The sequence below is a fragment of the Indicator indicator genome, chromosome 4, assembly GCF_027791375.1.
Source record: "Indicator indicator isolate 239-I01 chromosome 4, UM_Iind_1.1, whole genome shotgun sequence".
In the NCBI taxonomy this organism is placed as follows: Eukaryota; Metazoa; Chordata; class Aves; order Piciformes; family Indicatoridae; genus Indicator; species Indicator indicator.
In genome coordinates this window covers 11,427,794-11,445,824 of record NC_072013.1, presented here as the reverse complement: position 1 = coordinate 11,445,824, position 18,031 = coordinate 11,427,794, and the positions used below count along the sequence as shown (strand labels likewise).

Here is an 18,031-nt window from a genome sequence, read left to right as displayed (position 1 = left end):
GTGTTCACAGCTACAGAACTCACAGTGCCAAACAGGTAATTGTTAGAAGCCCTTGGTAATTTACCACTGTGCCACAGTACAGGAGCTGATAAAGCAAACAAGATTTGCAAGGCTGACCTTTGTCCTTCTTCTGGCAGATAGTAGCAGTTAAAACTGGAAAAGTCTGTGCCAAAAACAACCCCACAAACCAAACTCAAAAACAGTCTGCAAGCATCTTGAGCACTTGGAAAAGTGCATTGCAGGTAAAAATGCATATATAGAGAAATTAAAGCTAATGGTATGTGCTGCTGGTGTGCAGTGATGACGAAGGGCTTGATGTTACAATGATCATTGTTAGCATAAATACAGAATGCCACAGAACCTGTCTGGGTGATCTGCTTGCCATTCTGGCTTCTGAAGCTCCTGACATTGAAATTCATGGCTAGTGTCAGAGCTTCACTTCTCAAACATCTGGACTATGTTTTAGAGTCACAAACCTGAATGTGATACCGCTACAAAAGTGTAGTTTGCTATGGGAATCATGATCTCCCCTTTATGTGCTTGGCATTGCTATTGGTTCTACAGCTCCCAAGTGCAAAAAGCCTGTTTTCCTGTCAGCTTGGATCTGATACTGTTCTACTGCCTGGGTGTGCTGAGGGTGCCTGGGTTTGCTGTTGATCATGTTGGATGATATTCACAGATGTGATGATCACCCTGAATTATCTTGACTTTTTCATAAAAGTGGTGTTGGCACTGAGTAATATCTCCACTCATCTAAAATGAAGAGGAAGATGCTGCAGGAGGCTGACAAGTGGTGGTGGTGTGCTTTGGGGGTTTTAATTTTAATGTTTTTCTTTCTATTTTTTTAAAACAATTCTGTGTCTACTAAAACATGGTAGCATTAATGGAAAAGCATAAATCTTCCCGTATGAAGTTGACATAATTCATTTACTTAGTGTAGATAAGCGATTTCCTTTTTTTTTTTTTTTTCCAAAAGCTTTTGGTTGTGTGCTTTAGCACTGCTTTCTATGATAGAGAATCCCTTTTTGCATCCTGGGAGTGTGGGTGTGTGCAGCAACCGAATTAATAGGTGCTTTATTTTGTAAAGTACTTGCGTTTCCAGAGTGTCTTGTGAACCTTGAAGAGGGATGTCCTGCTAATGTAGGCCACAAAGTGGCATTTCAGAAAATGTGGAGCTGTGTCTCTGCATTGTGTCCTTTGTTGTTACAAAGAAAAAGTGGTTAGAAACAAACATGATTCACTTGTTTGTAGTTCAAGGCAGTACTTGCTGTACCTTAACTAGAAAAAGAAACTGAAGTAATTTGTATTTTGGTTTTACTCCTGAAAACCTGTAGTTCTCCAGACTGGTGAAACTGATGCTAAAAAATAATTAAAACATTAATTCTATGTGAATGATGGTCTTCTTGAATCTTCCTTGTGAAATAAGCAAATATTATCCTTGTTTTGTATATGTGGGAAGTGAAGTAGAAATTTTCTTGCCCGAGGCCAACTCCCATTTGTCCTAGAATGCAAGTTACCATTGAACACAATAGAATATATGCTTCATAACGCTTATAAAAGCTGATAAAGAGATGTTATCTTGAAATCCACTCAAGGTTTAAAAAATAGGTTTTAAAAGTAAGTGCATATCCTACACCTTCATCAAGTTCCTCTGCTGCTTGTGATTTGTGGCTATTTTTCTTTTTAGTAATAGTTGTGTTTCCCTTGCTGATGATTAAAAGATTTGTAAAACTGCAAAAATTTTACTCGCTCTCCACTGGGGACTTGTAAGTAGAATGTTGTTAAGCATATAAGAAAAGTGGACACATAATTTGTCTAGACCTGTGTTATCTCCACCTTAGCTATTGATGTTATCTCAAAGAGCATAATAAGGTGATACATGCACACTTAAACTGACCCTTTTTTAAGATGTCTGGCTTTACCTGATCCAACATCCAGAACTGGACCTCTAGCACACTGAAAACCTACTCCATTAATTGGCATATGATATTTAGTAGCTCTCTGTGCTTCACATAAATCATAGCAGAGAACACTAATCTTACTTGTCGCCCATGAATCTGTTGTGCTTGATAGTAATGCTTTTGCATCTGTAGTGCCTGTGGTTATTTGCTGTTATGGTTGGCATTGCTCTTTTATGGGATTTTCTTGTCTCCACCGTGTGAAGACTGGGTGTTGTAATGCTTTTTCAATTTCTTCTTTCTATATTATTTTCCCTGCAGATTTCCATTTCCCTGAACTAAAGATAGTAACTGTATGGATCCAGGGGCTTGTGATTCCATAGGCTTGTGGTTTATTCATGCTGTATATCAGGTTCCTTTGGGATTGTTACCTTGGGAGTGTTTGGCTGCCATCTTCCTGTGGGTGAGTTTGGGTGAAAGTTTTTCAGCTTTCCAGGTGGGGTTTTTTTTTGCCTCTCCTATGCAGACCTGCCTGTGTATTTAGTGTGAGAAACTCTTGAGCTGCATTCAGAGTTGCTGTGAGGAGCAGAACTCTTCGCCTGCAATAAGCCTGGATGAAAGGAGGCTCACTATGTAAAGGCAGGAAAATAAGTTTGATAAAGACTTTATTAACATTAAATGAAGCTGATGTTTGTAGACTTGCCTTGCTAAATTGTGGATGTCAGAAATTACCCATATCAAGGAATTATGTTTGTTTAAAAGAGAAGAAAAGGAAAAGAGGGTATTGAACAGTTGGGAGCCTGATTCTCATGGTATGAGATACATGCCTACAGCAGGATGCTTGAAGTTATCACAGCTTTGGGTTGTAAAATGTAGTAACAGAAGGCTTGTGTTTTTGATGAGGGTCTTAGATCATTAGCTTTTTCTGTATTTAGCTACCAGTCAGAAGTCACAAACCATTAACAGGCAGTATCATATTTGCATATTCAGTGTTTGTACTGCAAATTGCAGTTTTGTCAAAAAGTGTGTGACTGAAGACTATGCAGCCTTCTCAAGTCTTTTGGATGTTGTAATATTCACAACTAAGAAGCACAAGATTCTTTCCCAGAATGCTTAGGAAGAGAATGAAATTCACTTCCCTGTACTATAGTGATGAGGTTGTTTAAAGAAATGCTGTCCAGCAAAGCTTCCAGGAGGGAAAGTGTTTGCCTGGAAACAGACCCCATATTCTGTTGTGTCAAGGTGAAGTTCTACTTCTGGAGTTATATGTACCAGACATTATCATGACTTCAGACAGGGGAGACTCCTTTAGTGGCTACAAGCATGGTGACTTCCTCCATATGCCCTAGCAGGGTATAGTCCTCTCTGTCTCTTTGTTACTGCCTGACAGCTCCTCCCAGCTGCTGGAGCTTTCTGTTTCTATTGCATAGCAGCAGTTCTTTAATCAGAAATCTTGTTAGTATTCAAGGATAATTGATCCGACTCTCTGGTAGGGGGTGGGGACCCAGCCTTGCATCCTTCTCCTACTTGCCACCCCCAGTTTGACCCCTGTTGTCTCTTTGTTTTCTCCTGTTAAGTTTGTGCCAGTGATGTGTGTGTGTGCTGTTTTTCCAAGCAGCCTGAAGTTGGCCGTAACCAAGAGCAGCAGTTAAATAGAGCCCGATTTCCCCGCTTCCTGGCGTTTAGTTGTTCGGCTCCATTTTCTGGTCTTCTGTGTTTTTGATTTGCAGAGAAGGAACGTACTTGGTGCCCCCGGGCATCTCTTAAACCCATTAGAACAAACTCCATTATTTAACTGTACTTAGAAATCCTCCTTCTTTAGTCCCAGCATCCATCAAAATAATGTATCCTCTGTAAGGCCCTCTGGAAAATGTTTAATAGGATCTTTTCAAACTCAAGGAGAGTTCCAGTTGGGAAGGGGGAGGGGAGAAGGCTAATGGAAGATCTGACTGTGACTTGCAGTAAGCCCGAACTTGGCCTGTGTCAGCTCTCCCTTCACCTCCATGCTGAGGGATTGCTGAACAGAGCAGATCCAACACTGGGATCAAAGCTGGAAACAAAAGGCTTTGGGAGAAAAATTTCCCGTCTGGCCAAGAGGCAGCCACACAAAGGTAGTGCATAATTTATCATTCGAGGTTTATTACTGCTGTGCTCCTTCTGGAGAGGGAAGGAAAAAAGAAGTGACTCTCCTGCTGTTTCAAAGGGGATAAGTGATGGCTTTGGAGACTTGAGGCAGGAAGGGGCTAGATATTACCATGGAAAAACTTTTTCCGTGCAGTCTCTATCCAGCTTCTCTCTTCTCAGACATGGTCAGACATTATTTCTGTTGGGGGGAAACCCTGTTCTTGCCTTTTGAAGTTTCAAAGAGTGAGTACTTTTAATTTATCTGGTCATTCCAAAGTCTCAATGTATGGAATGGTGCTGCTCTTGGTAAAATCAAGTTCTTTGAATTTCTTAGGTGTTTTTCTTACCTTAAGGATCAGTCTAAGTGCTTGTGGCTCTGTGTAACATGGAGGCGGAGGAGGCTACATTTGCCTTAAAGGATTTATAGTCTAAATTGGACATCTGACATCTGATAAGAATCATGGATGTGATAATGCTAGTGGGATAGATAAGGTCCAATATTAAAATAGCATAGCTTTCTAATTAAATTTCCTTTAGCTTTGGTTTAATGGAAAAAGCTTCTGAAAGTTTTTCATTCCAATCACTTCTTAGAGCAAGGGTAGAGAGGGGTTTCTGGGTAGGAGTTGGCATCAAAGACTACTGAAAGAAGTTCACTGAGGGTATAAGGATGAGGAAGCAGATGCAAGAGAAGTGTAAACCATGAGAAGGGAAAGGAATATAGGAATACAGATATTAACAAGCAAAGATAGGCATTTTGGAAATGAGAGCCAAGAGCTTGAGCTGGCAAAGGAACAGAAGGGCTGTGTGAGGAGATCCAAGTGGAGTAATTATATGGGATCTGATGGCAGAAGGAGTTGTTAATTAGGTAGTATAAAAGATGGAAGTTTTGAAAGTGAAGATTAACACTGGGATGAATTTAACTGCCGAGGCAGGGAGTGACTTACTTTAGTGATGCTTTAATGGAGAGTGTGACGAGTTATTAGGGACCCTCAACAGTAGAGTCCCTGACCTAGTGCAGTGATTTTATGAAGTACCAAAAGCTTGACAATGGAGTCCTGTCTGGAAAAGTGCATGAAATGGGAGAGCAGAGCTGAAGAGGGAAGCTAGGAGGCTGGAGATGATTGCCTGGAAAGAGGCATAAAGTGAGAATAGGAGATTATTCTGGGTTTGGAGTCTGGGTAGAGAAGCAGACAATAACACCTTTCCTGGAAAGGAAGGTTCTCTTCACCATTAAGAATTGCTATGTGAAGTATTGAGTCACTAGTGAAAACTGTTAAAACATAAACATGTGATGTTCTTAGCCTCTTTCTCTGAAGGGCTCATAAGAAGCATTGCGTGACCATGCAAGAAGGTTAGAGGGAAATACACACTCTGTTCCTGTAGCCTGAATCTCCAGCTCCGTTGGTTCATTTGACTTGGTGACAGCTGGTAATGTCTGGGAGAGGTTCTTGCCTAAGGTGCAGCCATTGACTGTAGCAGAACTGTGTCTCATGGGATCTGGGATTAGAATAAAATAAAGACACACCTTTGCTTTTTTGCTTTGTGTTCCCACCCAATTTTACTTCTGAATTTCCATAACTGCTGAACAGTCAAGTCCTTTCTTTACAACTTTGAGGGCAGGGAAAAAAAAAAAGAAGTCTTAGGATTGGCATTTCCTGCTTCTCTTCCAAGCTCCTGAGGACAAACCAGGGGGTGGGATAATTCTCTGAATTAAACCTTCATTTGTTAAGAGGAAGCCAGCTTTACTGCTATCCTTTCTTTGTGATTCAGTTTGCAACTTCTTCAGGCTTGACAAATTTAGGAAATGAGGTTTTTCAGGCCTCAGAGATTATGTTCTTCTCACTGTGATTTTTGAAGCCTCTTACTCTTGAAAAGCCTGAATTGAGTTTCTTATGGCTGGAGGACATGCCCCTAATTTGTACAGCCTTTCCAAAAGGGGCCTGATCACTGTCGTATCTATTAGGATGAGAAAGAAAAAAGTGGGTCTGCCTGTGAGAGAAGACAGGAGAGTTTGTGGCATGGGAAGGGGAAATGGATTGGAAGCTGCTGTTCTTGAAGCTTTAAGAGCCAAGAGGCAGGTGAGGACAGTCCTTGGCAAATAGGAAGGGTAGAGGACTATCTGGATTTTTGTCATGGGTCTTAAAGTACTCAGTATCTAAATCTTGGAAAGCATGTGAGAGTAAGTGGGAGACTGGTCCAGGTATCCTGACAAGGGCACTAGTCATTGCCCTGCAAACACGCTGAAGTCTAATACAAGGAAAGAGCAGGTTGAATTGAGATCTGTATCCACACAGAGTCAAAGTGGTGAAGGGATATTTCTTGGGCATGGATTTGGGAAGAGGCAAGGACTGAATTAGGCTGGTTGGTAAGGTTTTGGCCCTTTGCTATCTTTGCTAGGCCTTAGGGAAGGCTGCCCTTAGGTCTGACTTCTTTTCTGTACCAGTGAAGAGCAGCTGCAAGAGTGTTGACTCATGAACCACTGATTCCTGAGTGGTTAAGATGTCTCCACCACAGTGATGGTAACCTCATGTGTTCCAGTTTGAACTGTCACTGCTTATGAATCAACACTGTCTATAGGCCTTTATTGACTGCATTTTGAGTGTAAGGAAGAATTCAGACCTGCCATCAGCATTATTTTAAACAGTAGGTTTTTAGGGTTTGGGGGCATTTGTTGGGTGGTTTTTTTTTCCCAGACCCAGGGTTCTTTTATCTATGGAGCAGGTGGATCTCCTTCCTGTGCCTCAACTGCCCTGGAAGGGTAGATTTGTCATCTTTGACAATTACTCAACGCAATTTCTGCTACCATTACTCAAGCAGGAAACAACTTTGTTGATCCTTGCCTTCTGCAACCTTCTATTACAGGCTTCTTTGGCTTGAAACAGCTCATCCACTCACAAAAAAAGCTAATTTTTCACTGAGGTTTTTCTTGTTTGTGACCTGCCTCCTGTGAACTGGGAGATGAGTTGTTGTCATCTTCTTTTGTTCTTAGTGTGAATTCCAGACTAGATCAAAATAAACTAATTCCTCAGGTTAAGTTTCCCAGTAAATTTTCCCTAGAAAATATGGTGTTTTTTTCATACTTCCTTTCTTTCTCGTTATGGTTAGTTCTTCACCCACAAGTCTTCAGAAGTCTGGGAGCAAACATTTAGTCTGGGGAGGAGTACCTAAAAAAACCCAAACCAAAACAAAAGGGGTAATTGCTGTAATACTCTGTAGTATCTTTTTTTTTGGTTGATTGTGCTGGAGAAGCAAACTCTTGATGACAGTAATACATATGCTGGAGGAAAAAGAGAAGCTCAGATGATTACTTTCTGAGCAATGACTGATGAGCAGTTTTTGTGCTGCAGATGCTTTAGAACAGACTGGCAAGGAAGAGGGAGCGGCAGGCACTTTGCCTACTTTAAACGCTTGGTAAAACCCCCTGTTTAGCTTAATTGGGTATGTGAGGCCACATCTAACACAGTTACAGTGTAGAACTAATAGGAATACAGGCAAATTAAACCTATGTACAATCCATCAATTGTAGGATAAAAATAAACAGCTCTCAAACAGAAGCCTTTGAGCAAGGAAGGGAGTGAGGCAGAGATGACATCTTTGGTATGTGCATCTTGACTTACCCATTCAGGCGAAACAGCCTCCGAGCTCATGCTTCCCTTTAGTGACTGGGACAGCTGCCAAAACACCTATGTTTGCTAGCTCATGTACTGCAGTGCATTGGTCCTTGAGGTTAGTCTGGGAAAGGCATGGAATGATACCTGGGTTGTTTGGGGCTTTTTCTTGAACAATGTCATAACAACATGCTCTGCATCCTGTATGTCAAAATCTTAAAATTGATGTGGTGGTGATGCTAAAACTATTGTGAAGGAAGAAGGCCATCAGGGTTACTCTTCAGAAGACCAAATATGCCTAGGGAGCCAGCTTTTCTGACCTTGCAGGCTGCGTACCAAAGCCTGGAAGGTATGTGCTGTATGGCTCTGTGCCCTTTAGAGATGAGCAGAAGGGGAGTGGCTCACAGGAGGAAAATGACAGTAACTCCATAAGGAGAGAATTATTCTGTTGCAGGATGGGGCTGGACTGAGGTGAGCATACAGCAAGGTCCCTCTATAGCCATGGAGTTTCAGGAGCCCTTAAAAGCCTAAGGCTCTGTGGCAGAGTGGCTGTGCTGGCTATGTGGTGGCCCTAGCAAGTAAGGCACGTTTCAACTACTTAAATCATGAGAACTGCATACAATGCTGAGATTTTCGTCCCTTGGTGTTTGATGGAAAGTGACAAATTTGTGCAAAGACATGATAGAACTAAATCTATGAAATCTATGTAGTGATGGGTACAGAGAAGAACTGGAAAGATTGCCATTGCTGATCTTTGCCTAAAATAACTTGATTTCTGTGTTAGCTTTTGTTGCTTTGGCTGAGATATCTCCACCTAAAAGTACTAGGGAACTATAGACTGAAACCAAATGAAAATGCTGTCCATTCCTATGAAAACATTGGTTTTGGGATTTAGCATTCCTTTTGAAGCTAATGAAGCAAATAATCCAAAATCCATCTGTTTGAGAAGCTAGTTTGAATCTAAATGAGAACACAAGTTTCTGTAACAAAAAGAAATGATCCAAACCTATTAGCCAACTAGACTACCAGAGGTTAGTGTGCAGAGTTGTGCTGGCAGATAGTACCAAATGAAATGTGCTAATTTAAGTCTGACTCTTGCCAAATGCTGAACCAGCATGTGCAACTTTGAGCTGGATACCATTAACAGTGCATGTATGGGAAAAAAGTAAAAAAAGAGACTGAGAGGGAAATCTTCTAATCCTGTGAATAAAATGTAAAATATTAGATGAGCAAAGAAAACGCTTATCTTCCTAAAACCCCCACATTACTACTTTGGAATGTTTTAATTTCTATTATTAGAGTCCATGCCGTGTTCCCTTCTCTTGAAACCTCTGTGAAGCCAGGCACTTTGTTATATCTTCTGGGTGAAACTGAAGTGTGCTGTCCATTACATGTGGGTAACACTTGTAGAGCTTGCTTTGCCAATAAAAGTGTCTTTGAATTGACTAGTGGGATGTGGTGCAAATTCTAATGCAAGATGAGGCTCTTTGTAAGCGCAGATTTTGATGAGAACTTCTCTAAAATTTCTAGTCAATTTTGTTTTGTTGTTGCTGTTGTGTGTGGCTCCTTCCTTGCTGTGGCCCACTGCTGTATGGTTGATGCTTGAAAGTGAAATGGTTATGAAATTTGCTTTATCCTTGGAGACTTGAACTGCTGTCTTAATGGTCAAACTGTACCTAATTAGCACCCACTTGCCTTCCTAGAGATCCATGTCTTTTGCAAAGACATTAGAAGAAATGACTTATAGATCATGAATTGTGTTTTTCCTGTCCTCTCTTACTTCATCGCTATCAACATAGTCTTCTCTTCCTGTTCAAGCTTTGTAAAATAAATATATATGACTTAGAACAGTTAAACAATAGGCAGGACACTGGAATGTGGCTTGCCTGGAACACAATCAGTGGCTTCTTCCAGGTGACATTAGGGATGTAACTGCACATGACTTTTAAGGGCACGTTAGTGATTTGGTGTAGGGTTTAGTATAATTTTGCTTTATGGCAATATAAACCCCATGCTTTGGAATATCAGAACAAGGGGAATTTTTGTTTCTTTTGCCTTCAGTAAACTTGATACCTCTGAGAGACTTTTTTTGATGGGGATGCTGGGATGTTACTGCTGAGGATTCTTCTCTGCTTGTGATATATGGCCTCTAGCTGCAGGGCTTTCTTGACCCACAGGATGTGGTCTCCTGTTATGCCTAGTCTAGTGTAACTGTAGGCTGCCCCACAAGGGTGGTCTCACCTACTTGTCCCTTTGATAGGTCTGTGTATGTGTCTGCTGGATGAATATCTTCAACTTGATCTGTCCCAGAACTGACCTGCAACATGGCGAAACCAGTGACACCACAGGTTATGTGGTGCTGAAGAGAACTGCTCTTCAGTGAGGTGATTATATAGACCTGATGGAAGGAGGCAAGAACAACTGGGCTTTTTGGCCCTGGCTTGCTGCTTCTTCACTTGGTGTTAACAGTAATTTGGAATGACTTTCTCTGGGAAAAAGAGAAGATGAGAATTCGAGCCCAGGATTTAGTTTCTATGGCTCATGTAAGTGTAGGCTTCTTTATTGTATTGTGTAATAGTCTTTGTGCTGCATTAGAGTCCAAGTGTGCTGAAAGATCAACCTATCAATATTGCAACTAGTGCAGTACTTAAACTGATGATGCCTTTTGTGGTGGAAACTTAATTCGTTAAGACCGGAAGCAAAGACTATTGTCTTTTACTTGGGCTAACACAGACTTACGTTCTGAGTTGCTGCCAGAGAAATTGTCAGTCTTAATATGAAAAGGTTTATCTTCTTGATTCTTCTTCTTTTATCTTGCCTTTAAAATGACTGATGGCTAGCAGAGAGTTGTTCTTGAACCCTTATTTGCAGAATCTGGAGCTGAGTTTTGCTTGCTCTCCCCACCCTTCTCCATTGATACAGTGGAGTGTTGTGATTTGACAGGCCTGGTCTGGGCATGCACACAAAGGGAGGCACAATCCCACCCTCCTCCAGAGCTGATGCAGAAATGGTGGTGCTGATGCCAAGTGTCTGGTTAGTCAAAGGAAGACAGAGCTAGCTGTTTGGAAACATAAGCTGCCTAAACAGCCATTCCTGTTCTCCCTGAATGAATATGTGACAGGCTGAAGGGGAAGATCTACATGGGCTGAATCTCACACATGACTTGTCAATTGGATCATGTAAAGATTCACTCTGATGGAAATCAGCGTTTCACATGCAGTGTGTGCATACAGTAAGGACAGTCCCTACTCTGAAGAGTTAATAATTTCTACATGTAATACATTGACAGATGTATCAAAAAACAAGAGACCTCCCTCCCCCAATAAATACTGATTAACAGTAAGTAGAAGCTCCACTCAGTTGCTTTACTTTTACTGTTGTTTATAGTCCTTGTCCTGTCCTCTCCATCCCCAAAATATCTTTTTCTTTTGGAGCTGCCTTTCTCTAGTCTTTCCCTTCCCCACCTCTGACATATGACATGTCTGGGGTTTGATACTGGGAGAGGGAAAATTCTTCACAGATGTAGTGCCCTCCTTAGAGGATCTAATTGCTGGTTTTGTCCTAGATAGTGCATGTTCCTGTTATCTGCCAGCATGCTCAATAAATGGTTAGTATTAGTCTAATGAGGGGTATCATATCTGAATCCAGCTCAAAGATCTCTCCTGCCTGCATGACTCTTCCACCTTTCCCCCATTCTGACTGTAGCAGCTCTTAGGGTGGATTGCCAATGGATATTTAACCACGTAACCACAAAGGTCAAGACACTTGAGAACAGAATCACAACTTGGACTTGGTTAGGAACCCTGGATTCCTGACTTGGGACAGTTTAGGTGCAGACAACTTTAAATAAAAATTATTGAATGTTCTATTTTGTTGCTTTGTAGCAGCAAACTAAATTGTTGGGCAGTATTCTGTAAGTGCATAATTAGCTTCAGTGGCCGTATTTACCCAACAGTCTAAGTGTCTTTCCCCATAACCTTTGGAGCTCATCTGTACAGAACTTAACTGAATGTTCTCTTTGCAAGATATGACAATAAAGATTGCCTATGATTGTTGAGACAGGTGTGCAAATGGCTAAGTTTTTTTTTTTTTTCCCTCTAGGGATAGTTGGCTACTTGATTTTGGAGTCTACAGAATTTTTTCTTGCGAGGGTAAAGAACTGAGCGATGGTAACTGCTTAAGAGCTGTTTTTTTTGTTGGGTGTTTTTTTTTTTTTTTTCTGCATAGTGAAGTCTGTGCCTTTTTCCCATATTAGAATGTTACATTTTTAAACATTTACTGTATTCAAGTGCAGAATGATCTAATTTGCCCTGTTTATTCTTTTGCATAAGAATTTTCAGCACAGCAGCATGTGTATCCTACTTCTAAATGTATAAACACGTGGCAAACAGACTAAGAAGAAAATAACTCTTGAGCCACTGTGGTAAATAGGTCTGTAAAGCCTTAAACACGAAATGACTTCTTCTGTCAGTTTGACTCTGAGACCATAGTTCTGTAAGTAATGAAGCAAAAGAAAGACTCAAACTGGGCTGAATGAGTGGGAGGATCCTTCAGTTTTACATATTTTTACTGCTCATCACCCTCTGGAGCACTTTCCCTGATCTGTTTTTTGCCAGGCTGCACAAAGCTGTGCCATTTTATGGGGATCATGGGACTGGGACTAGGGGAAGGAGGGCTGCAAGCTCTCGAGGCATTAGTGATGAATATGAAACCACAGTCTTGAAGTTTCTTTCCCATTTTGAGCAGATATCAGTGTGTTTCTGGAGGGCCTGTGAGAGCTGTGTTATCACTTAAATATAGTCAAATGAAGGCTGCTTCTTGTCCTTTGCTTATCTTGCACAGAAGAGGATTTGTTTTGGGAGAATATCTGGCAAAGAAATCAAAGAAACTAGGTTATAGCATGAAGGGCAGAAGAGTTTATCTTCCCCATGGAAAGCAGCCATGCTTTTCTGAGGATTTGATACCTAAATCCTCTTGTGTGTATTTCAGTTGGCCAAGTGTTTGTGCATTTATAAGGAGGGACACGGGAACAATGTCCAGAATGCTGTTACTATTTATAATTCCACACCGTTTGATAGTATACAAGGAAAAATGGAGGGAGAGGAATGAACCTCCAAGTTCTCATAATCTGGAATTAATGGTCCACATTCAACCTCAAAGTAAATGATAAGGAAATGGAAAAGTTAACTGAGCTCAGACTCTGAGGTTGAGATGTATGCTATGATGACTGTAATGGTGTGTAGCTTAGTGGTGTAGGTCAGTAGATCTGATCTTGACTCATCAAGGCTTGTTGGCTCAAGGTCGAAATGTACCATATGTTCTTACTTAGAGAATGATCTGTAGGAATAAATGTTATGTTCTTATGGTGTCTGGGTATGGCAGTGTAAGGTACCAAAAATATTTGGCAAATTCAGTCAAGACACAAACTACACACTAAGGCCTTTTTGCCTACCACAGAAATACTTTTTTTTTTTTTTTGACTGAAGAAGTAATTTTACTCTACCACCTTTAAAATGGATTACTACATAACTCTTCCTCTTAGGAATGGAGAGAGATGGGGGGAAAAAACCCATGTGCAACTGGAAAAACCAAAAGTTCTAGGGGCTTCTCAAGGTAGATCATAGTTACCAGCGATAAAATTCTGCTATGAATAGAAGTAACTAGGCAAGTAGCCCTGTGTTGTGCCACATCTTTATTGCTATTCGTTCATTTTAGGTTGCATTTGTAACACTGGTGGGCTTGGGTCATTCTTTGATCAGAGGATCTACTCTATACTTGGCTGAGTAATATCACCTCCTGCAACGCCCACAAACTGCCTCAAAAGTTTGATTCGATTTGATTTCTGTTGTACATTGCTCCTAAAAGTACAGTGGAATAACAGAAGGAAAATGGCTCTTAAGTCATTGCAGTAAATGTCTTCTGTTCAGTCTTACAGACACACCACTGTCTTTTCATGGTCTTTGGCTGTGAGATCCTGGTTCTAGCACAAGGCAGTGTGCCTGCATGTAGGGGGAGCTTTACCTCTGCAGACAGGCTTTTAAAAAAGCACCAAAAATTCTTCTTCCAGGGCTGAAGGATGCATCTGCTGAAGTGATCTGTGGGCTTTGTGTCTTTTATTTAGATATACATTTCAGATCCTGGAATTTGGTCCAAGAAGTAGTATCAGAAGCAGTTCATAATAATATTAATACAGGCACTTTTCATGAGAAAAATCCACAGGAATCTGTAGCTTACTTTTGTATGGAAGCAGTGCTTATTTCAATATGTGTGCATATCTTCTCATCCAAAAAAATGGTCCCAGAGAATAAAAGTTTCATGAAAATAGGCAGCACAACGAAGGAAAGTCACTAAGAAGCTTGGCTGTGGGTAAAGATTCCTCATGAGTTTGCATTTTGTTAGATATGAAAGAATCTCTTCCCTCTCTCTATTTGGTAACAGATGCACCAAAATTGACTGTTAGAAATGAAGCCATCTGAAACTGGCGTTGTTAGTTCTGCTTCTCATGTAGCTATTGAGATTAATCAGGTGTGCAAGTTGGAGTTTTGCTGGACATAAGCCTGTTTCCAGGTTCTGAAGCAGTGGCAGTGGTCCAAGTGGTTAGTTCACCAAACTCAAGAGATATTTAGTCCTCTCTTGTTAGGAGGCAGAAGTCTTCAATGGGCTTTAATTGGATTGCTTTTTAGGACTACTCAAAAGCTTTGGCTGGTTTAGGATGTGGATGCTTGGCTACAGAGTGATATTTCTGGTGAGAAGCATACGTTAAAATTGTGTTCTGGGCTAACTGGCTGCTGGTTGTTTCTCAAATATGGAAGAGAGGTTTGGGGTAGGGTTTGGGGATTTTTTTTTTTTTGTGTGTGTGTGCTTAACTTAAAGTTTTGTGGGCTTTTGGATTTTCTGTTAAGTGTCTCATATTGCGTTTATCCCCACCTTAAGAGTCCATGGAGGCTTCACTCTTTTGTATAGCAATACATTTTAACTGGGACATATGAAATAATTACTGTTCCTCTGCCTCTGAATGGCTGAATATGAGGTAAAATATTGCTGAATGTCACAGTTTACGGCCTGGCAACTTCCATTTATTTTAATGTGCTGGATTATACACTGGTGCTTTAGGAGCTGCACACAAGTGTCCTGAGGTAATATCTTGCCAGATAAGATCCCTTGGATTGCTGGGTCTAGTCTGATTGAACTGGAAGGAGGCTGCAGGCATGACTCTTTTTTCCCTCTGGAGACTCCAATTTCTTGGTCTTCAGGCCATGTTACAAGGCCTGTGTGCCTTAGCCTATCTGAGGTAGAAGCTAGCTGAGGGGTTTTGCTGAGGGCAGGGAAAGGAAGGAAGGAAGGATGTCCTATGTGCTTCCAAACCTCCTCAGCACCTCGGAGCAAATGAGAGACATTTTATAATGCAAGCCGAACGAGTTCTGATAGTCTTTCCTCATTAGTTACATCAGAAGGGCAAAGGATCTTTACTACTACTTGGTTTTTTTTTTTTTCCTTCTTTTATTTCCACCTCCCCTACCTTTCCCCCCTCCCCTCCACACCTTTTGTCTTGCTTTCAGTTCACCCATCTGCATTTGGTCTTGCCCAGGCAGCTGCTGCTCTATTTGTATGTTCCCTGGGGGTGCTCTGGTGCTCCTTTAAGATCTCCTGTTGCTTTGGGAATTCACCTTTTAGACATGGTGCTTCATTAGCCTCTTTCATTTATTTAGTTCTGTGAGAAAAGATTTCCCCTCCTAAAAAGCAGAAGAACGAGTTTCCAGCGGCATGTGCTTGAGAGAAGACTGTCTCTATGTAAATAGAGCAGGTTTAAAAGTGTCCTGCTGTTGGCAAAGGAACGGCTGGGGAGTTTTTGATGGGATATTGTCGGACCGAGTTGGCACTAGGAGGCCCCTTGGAGGTGAGGGCTGAAGAGCTGCCCCCTGCGCTTCCTTGCCCAGGGAAGGGTTGCTCGCCAGGGAGCAGCGGCATTGCCCCTCTGCACCATTGCCTCTCCTCCCTTGCCTCAGCACAGTCGCTCCATTTTGTTCCTGCTCGTTAGAGAAAAAGAGTTGTTGGGGATTTTTCGACCGTGGAGTCCCGCATTTCCTCATTTGCCACCTCTCTCCCCTGCTGGGCATTGTGGGAGAGTCGTCCCCTCTGCAGGCGATGGTGGGAACCACCCCATCCTCACTTATCACCAGTGACAAATCAATGGCAGCCTTCAGAAAGCTGGCCCCCAGGATCCCTGCTCTGGAGCAGTGGGAGGCTTCCCTGCCGGATAAAGGACTCCTTGCAATACTGACTTGTTGCCTTAAATCTAACAGAGGAAACCTTTTCATTCTCTTCAGGAGCGACTCCCTCCCTTCTTGATTTGTCTTGGGGAAGGTGGTGGCTGGTGGAGGGGGGGCACTTGGAGAGCAAGGAGGGAGATGGGAGAGGGGGAGCACTGGAGTTTGTAACGATTTTTCTGTTTCCCTTTCACAATAGTCCGGCTAGTGCCTATAGAGCTGGGCTCACAAAGCCTTCCCGAAGTGCCCGAAGTCCCGCAGGGCTCCTCACAGCGCAAGCTTGCTGTGTGTATTGCTACCAACAATACCGCTGGGCCCAGCAACAGGCTCCAGCTTTGGGCAAATATTTCTACAGCTTTTCCTTAATTGCTTTTGAGGGGAGGAGAGTAAGATGGGTTTGAGAGGCAGGAGGGAGAAAGAAAATTTGTATATGTGAGTGAGACAAAACTAGAGATAGGTGGAGGAATTTATCCCCTAGTTCTTCAGGTTTCTAAAAGGAGCCTTTGTCACCATTCAGAATCCATGCTAAAGCTACAGAGGGTTTGGGAGCATCAGAGTTGGATCTGAGGGAGAAGGGAAATTTAGGCAGACAACACTGTCTCTTTAAAGCAAACTCTTGTAGCTCGACCATCTAATAGGTTTTGGCCTTGGGAGTTCCTTGAGCCCGTTGCTGTAGTCCTAAGATAGTCAGCTAAGCTCATATGTACGTGCTAGTGCTGTCCCCTATTTCTAAAGCTGCAGTGGAAATGTCTAAACAGCACAGAACTGCCTAATGGTGTCAATAAGAGACTGTATGAAACCACTACTCCGTAGCGTTATGGGGAAAAAGTAACCAGGCCACCTCCCTTAGACATTGCTTTCCTTCCCTGCAGGGCTGGCAGCAAGCTTGGCATGCCTATAGTTTGATGTTAAATTTTAGCATTGGTTAGCTGTATTGCATACATAATTTGCTGTGTATTAGAGATTCAAATGTCTACTTAGACCTGATGCTCGAGTAGAAATGATGCCAGAATCCTATTTCTTGTTCCAAATACATCTTGTCAGAAATCAAATCTGGATAGGAGATGCTCTTGTGTGTCAGTATTCTCCCAGAACAGGGAGTACTCTTGCTCAAAGGTCATACTTCTGCAGAAGCTTTATTCTGAGCATTACTAGTGGCTGCACACATGGAGACTGGGCTTCCTGAGCTCTCTGGCCAAGGCCTGGCTCATCTTCCATTTCCATTCAGTTAAGTTCCAGAAAAATTTCCAAACTGAATCCCATCTCCAAGCAATTGACAGGATCACTTTGTGTCCGTGTGTGGAACAATACACAAGACGAGGGAAGGCAAGACTATTGTGCTATGGTAAAGCTTGCAGTAAAGTTCTTAGCATGGATATAGTCAGCCCTGTTAAATAAGGGAGACCTTTTCCTCTCATTTGGAAGAGAGGGTAGAATAAGTTTTCTTCTTTGTAGGAAGAATTTACTAATATGCCAAATACAGGGCTGAGTCAAAATCATGTGCATAACTTGTGTGGAGATCTTCAAGAATCCTTATCCTCACTGGCATTTGGTGACTGCTCCGTTCTTCTGTATGATTTGTGATAATCTCTTTGTAGAAGCATTGTATCCTTAGAGCATCACAACTACAAGTGAGGCAAGGTTTGTAGGCAGAGAGAACAACTAATATGAGTGAAAAACCAAAGGAGCTTTTGGAAGCATTTTCTTCTGAGAGCTGCAACAGAAGCCTAAGGATTTAAGTGCAAGTTGAGAAGAGGTGTTTTGTGTTCAGCTTGATGGTGTTAGTGAATTAGAAATTAAAAATAAGGTTCCTGATATCTCTTGAGCAGGAGGGGGATAATGTGTGGAAAAGGAATAGTATCGTAGAGGCTAAACCTACCCCAGTCTCTTCCTGATTTTCTCTTTCTTTTCAATTGATTGAAGTTTAGCCAATTAACTTTCTAGACTGAAGCTGGAGGGAGAGAGAGAGAGAACAGTTTCTGTTTAAAGCTGTTTCTGAAACTTCAGTTAAAAACGAGTTTGGAAAACAGAGGAAATGCTTCCCCTGTGCTGAGTAGGAGTTAAAAAGTCTGTCAGCAAAAGCCTGTTTGACTGTCTCTGTGATGAACATTGACTATGTGGTGGCAGGCTTGAG

At 41.8% G+C, this 18,031-nt stretch overlaps 1 protein-coding gene across 1 annotated transcript in view; it reads left to right on the top strand.

The window, feature by feature from the left end:
* Window positions 1-15,394: 15,394 nt before the first annotated feature.
* Window positions 15,395-18,031, top strand: part of LRP4 (LDL receptor related protein 4) — a 63,841-nt gene continuing 61,204 nt past the window's right edge. Inside the window, exons 1-2 of the mRNA XM_054400256.1 lie at window positions 15,395-15,527; window positions 16,097-16,186. Of these exons, the coding sequence (XP_054256231.1) occupies window positions 15,395-15,527; window positions 16,097-16,186 (223 nt within the window). The remainder of the gene's footprint in view (window positions 15,528-16,096; window positions 16,187-18,031) is intronic.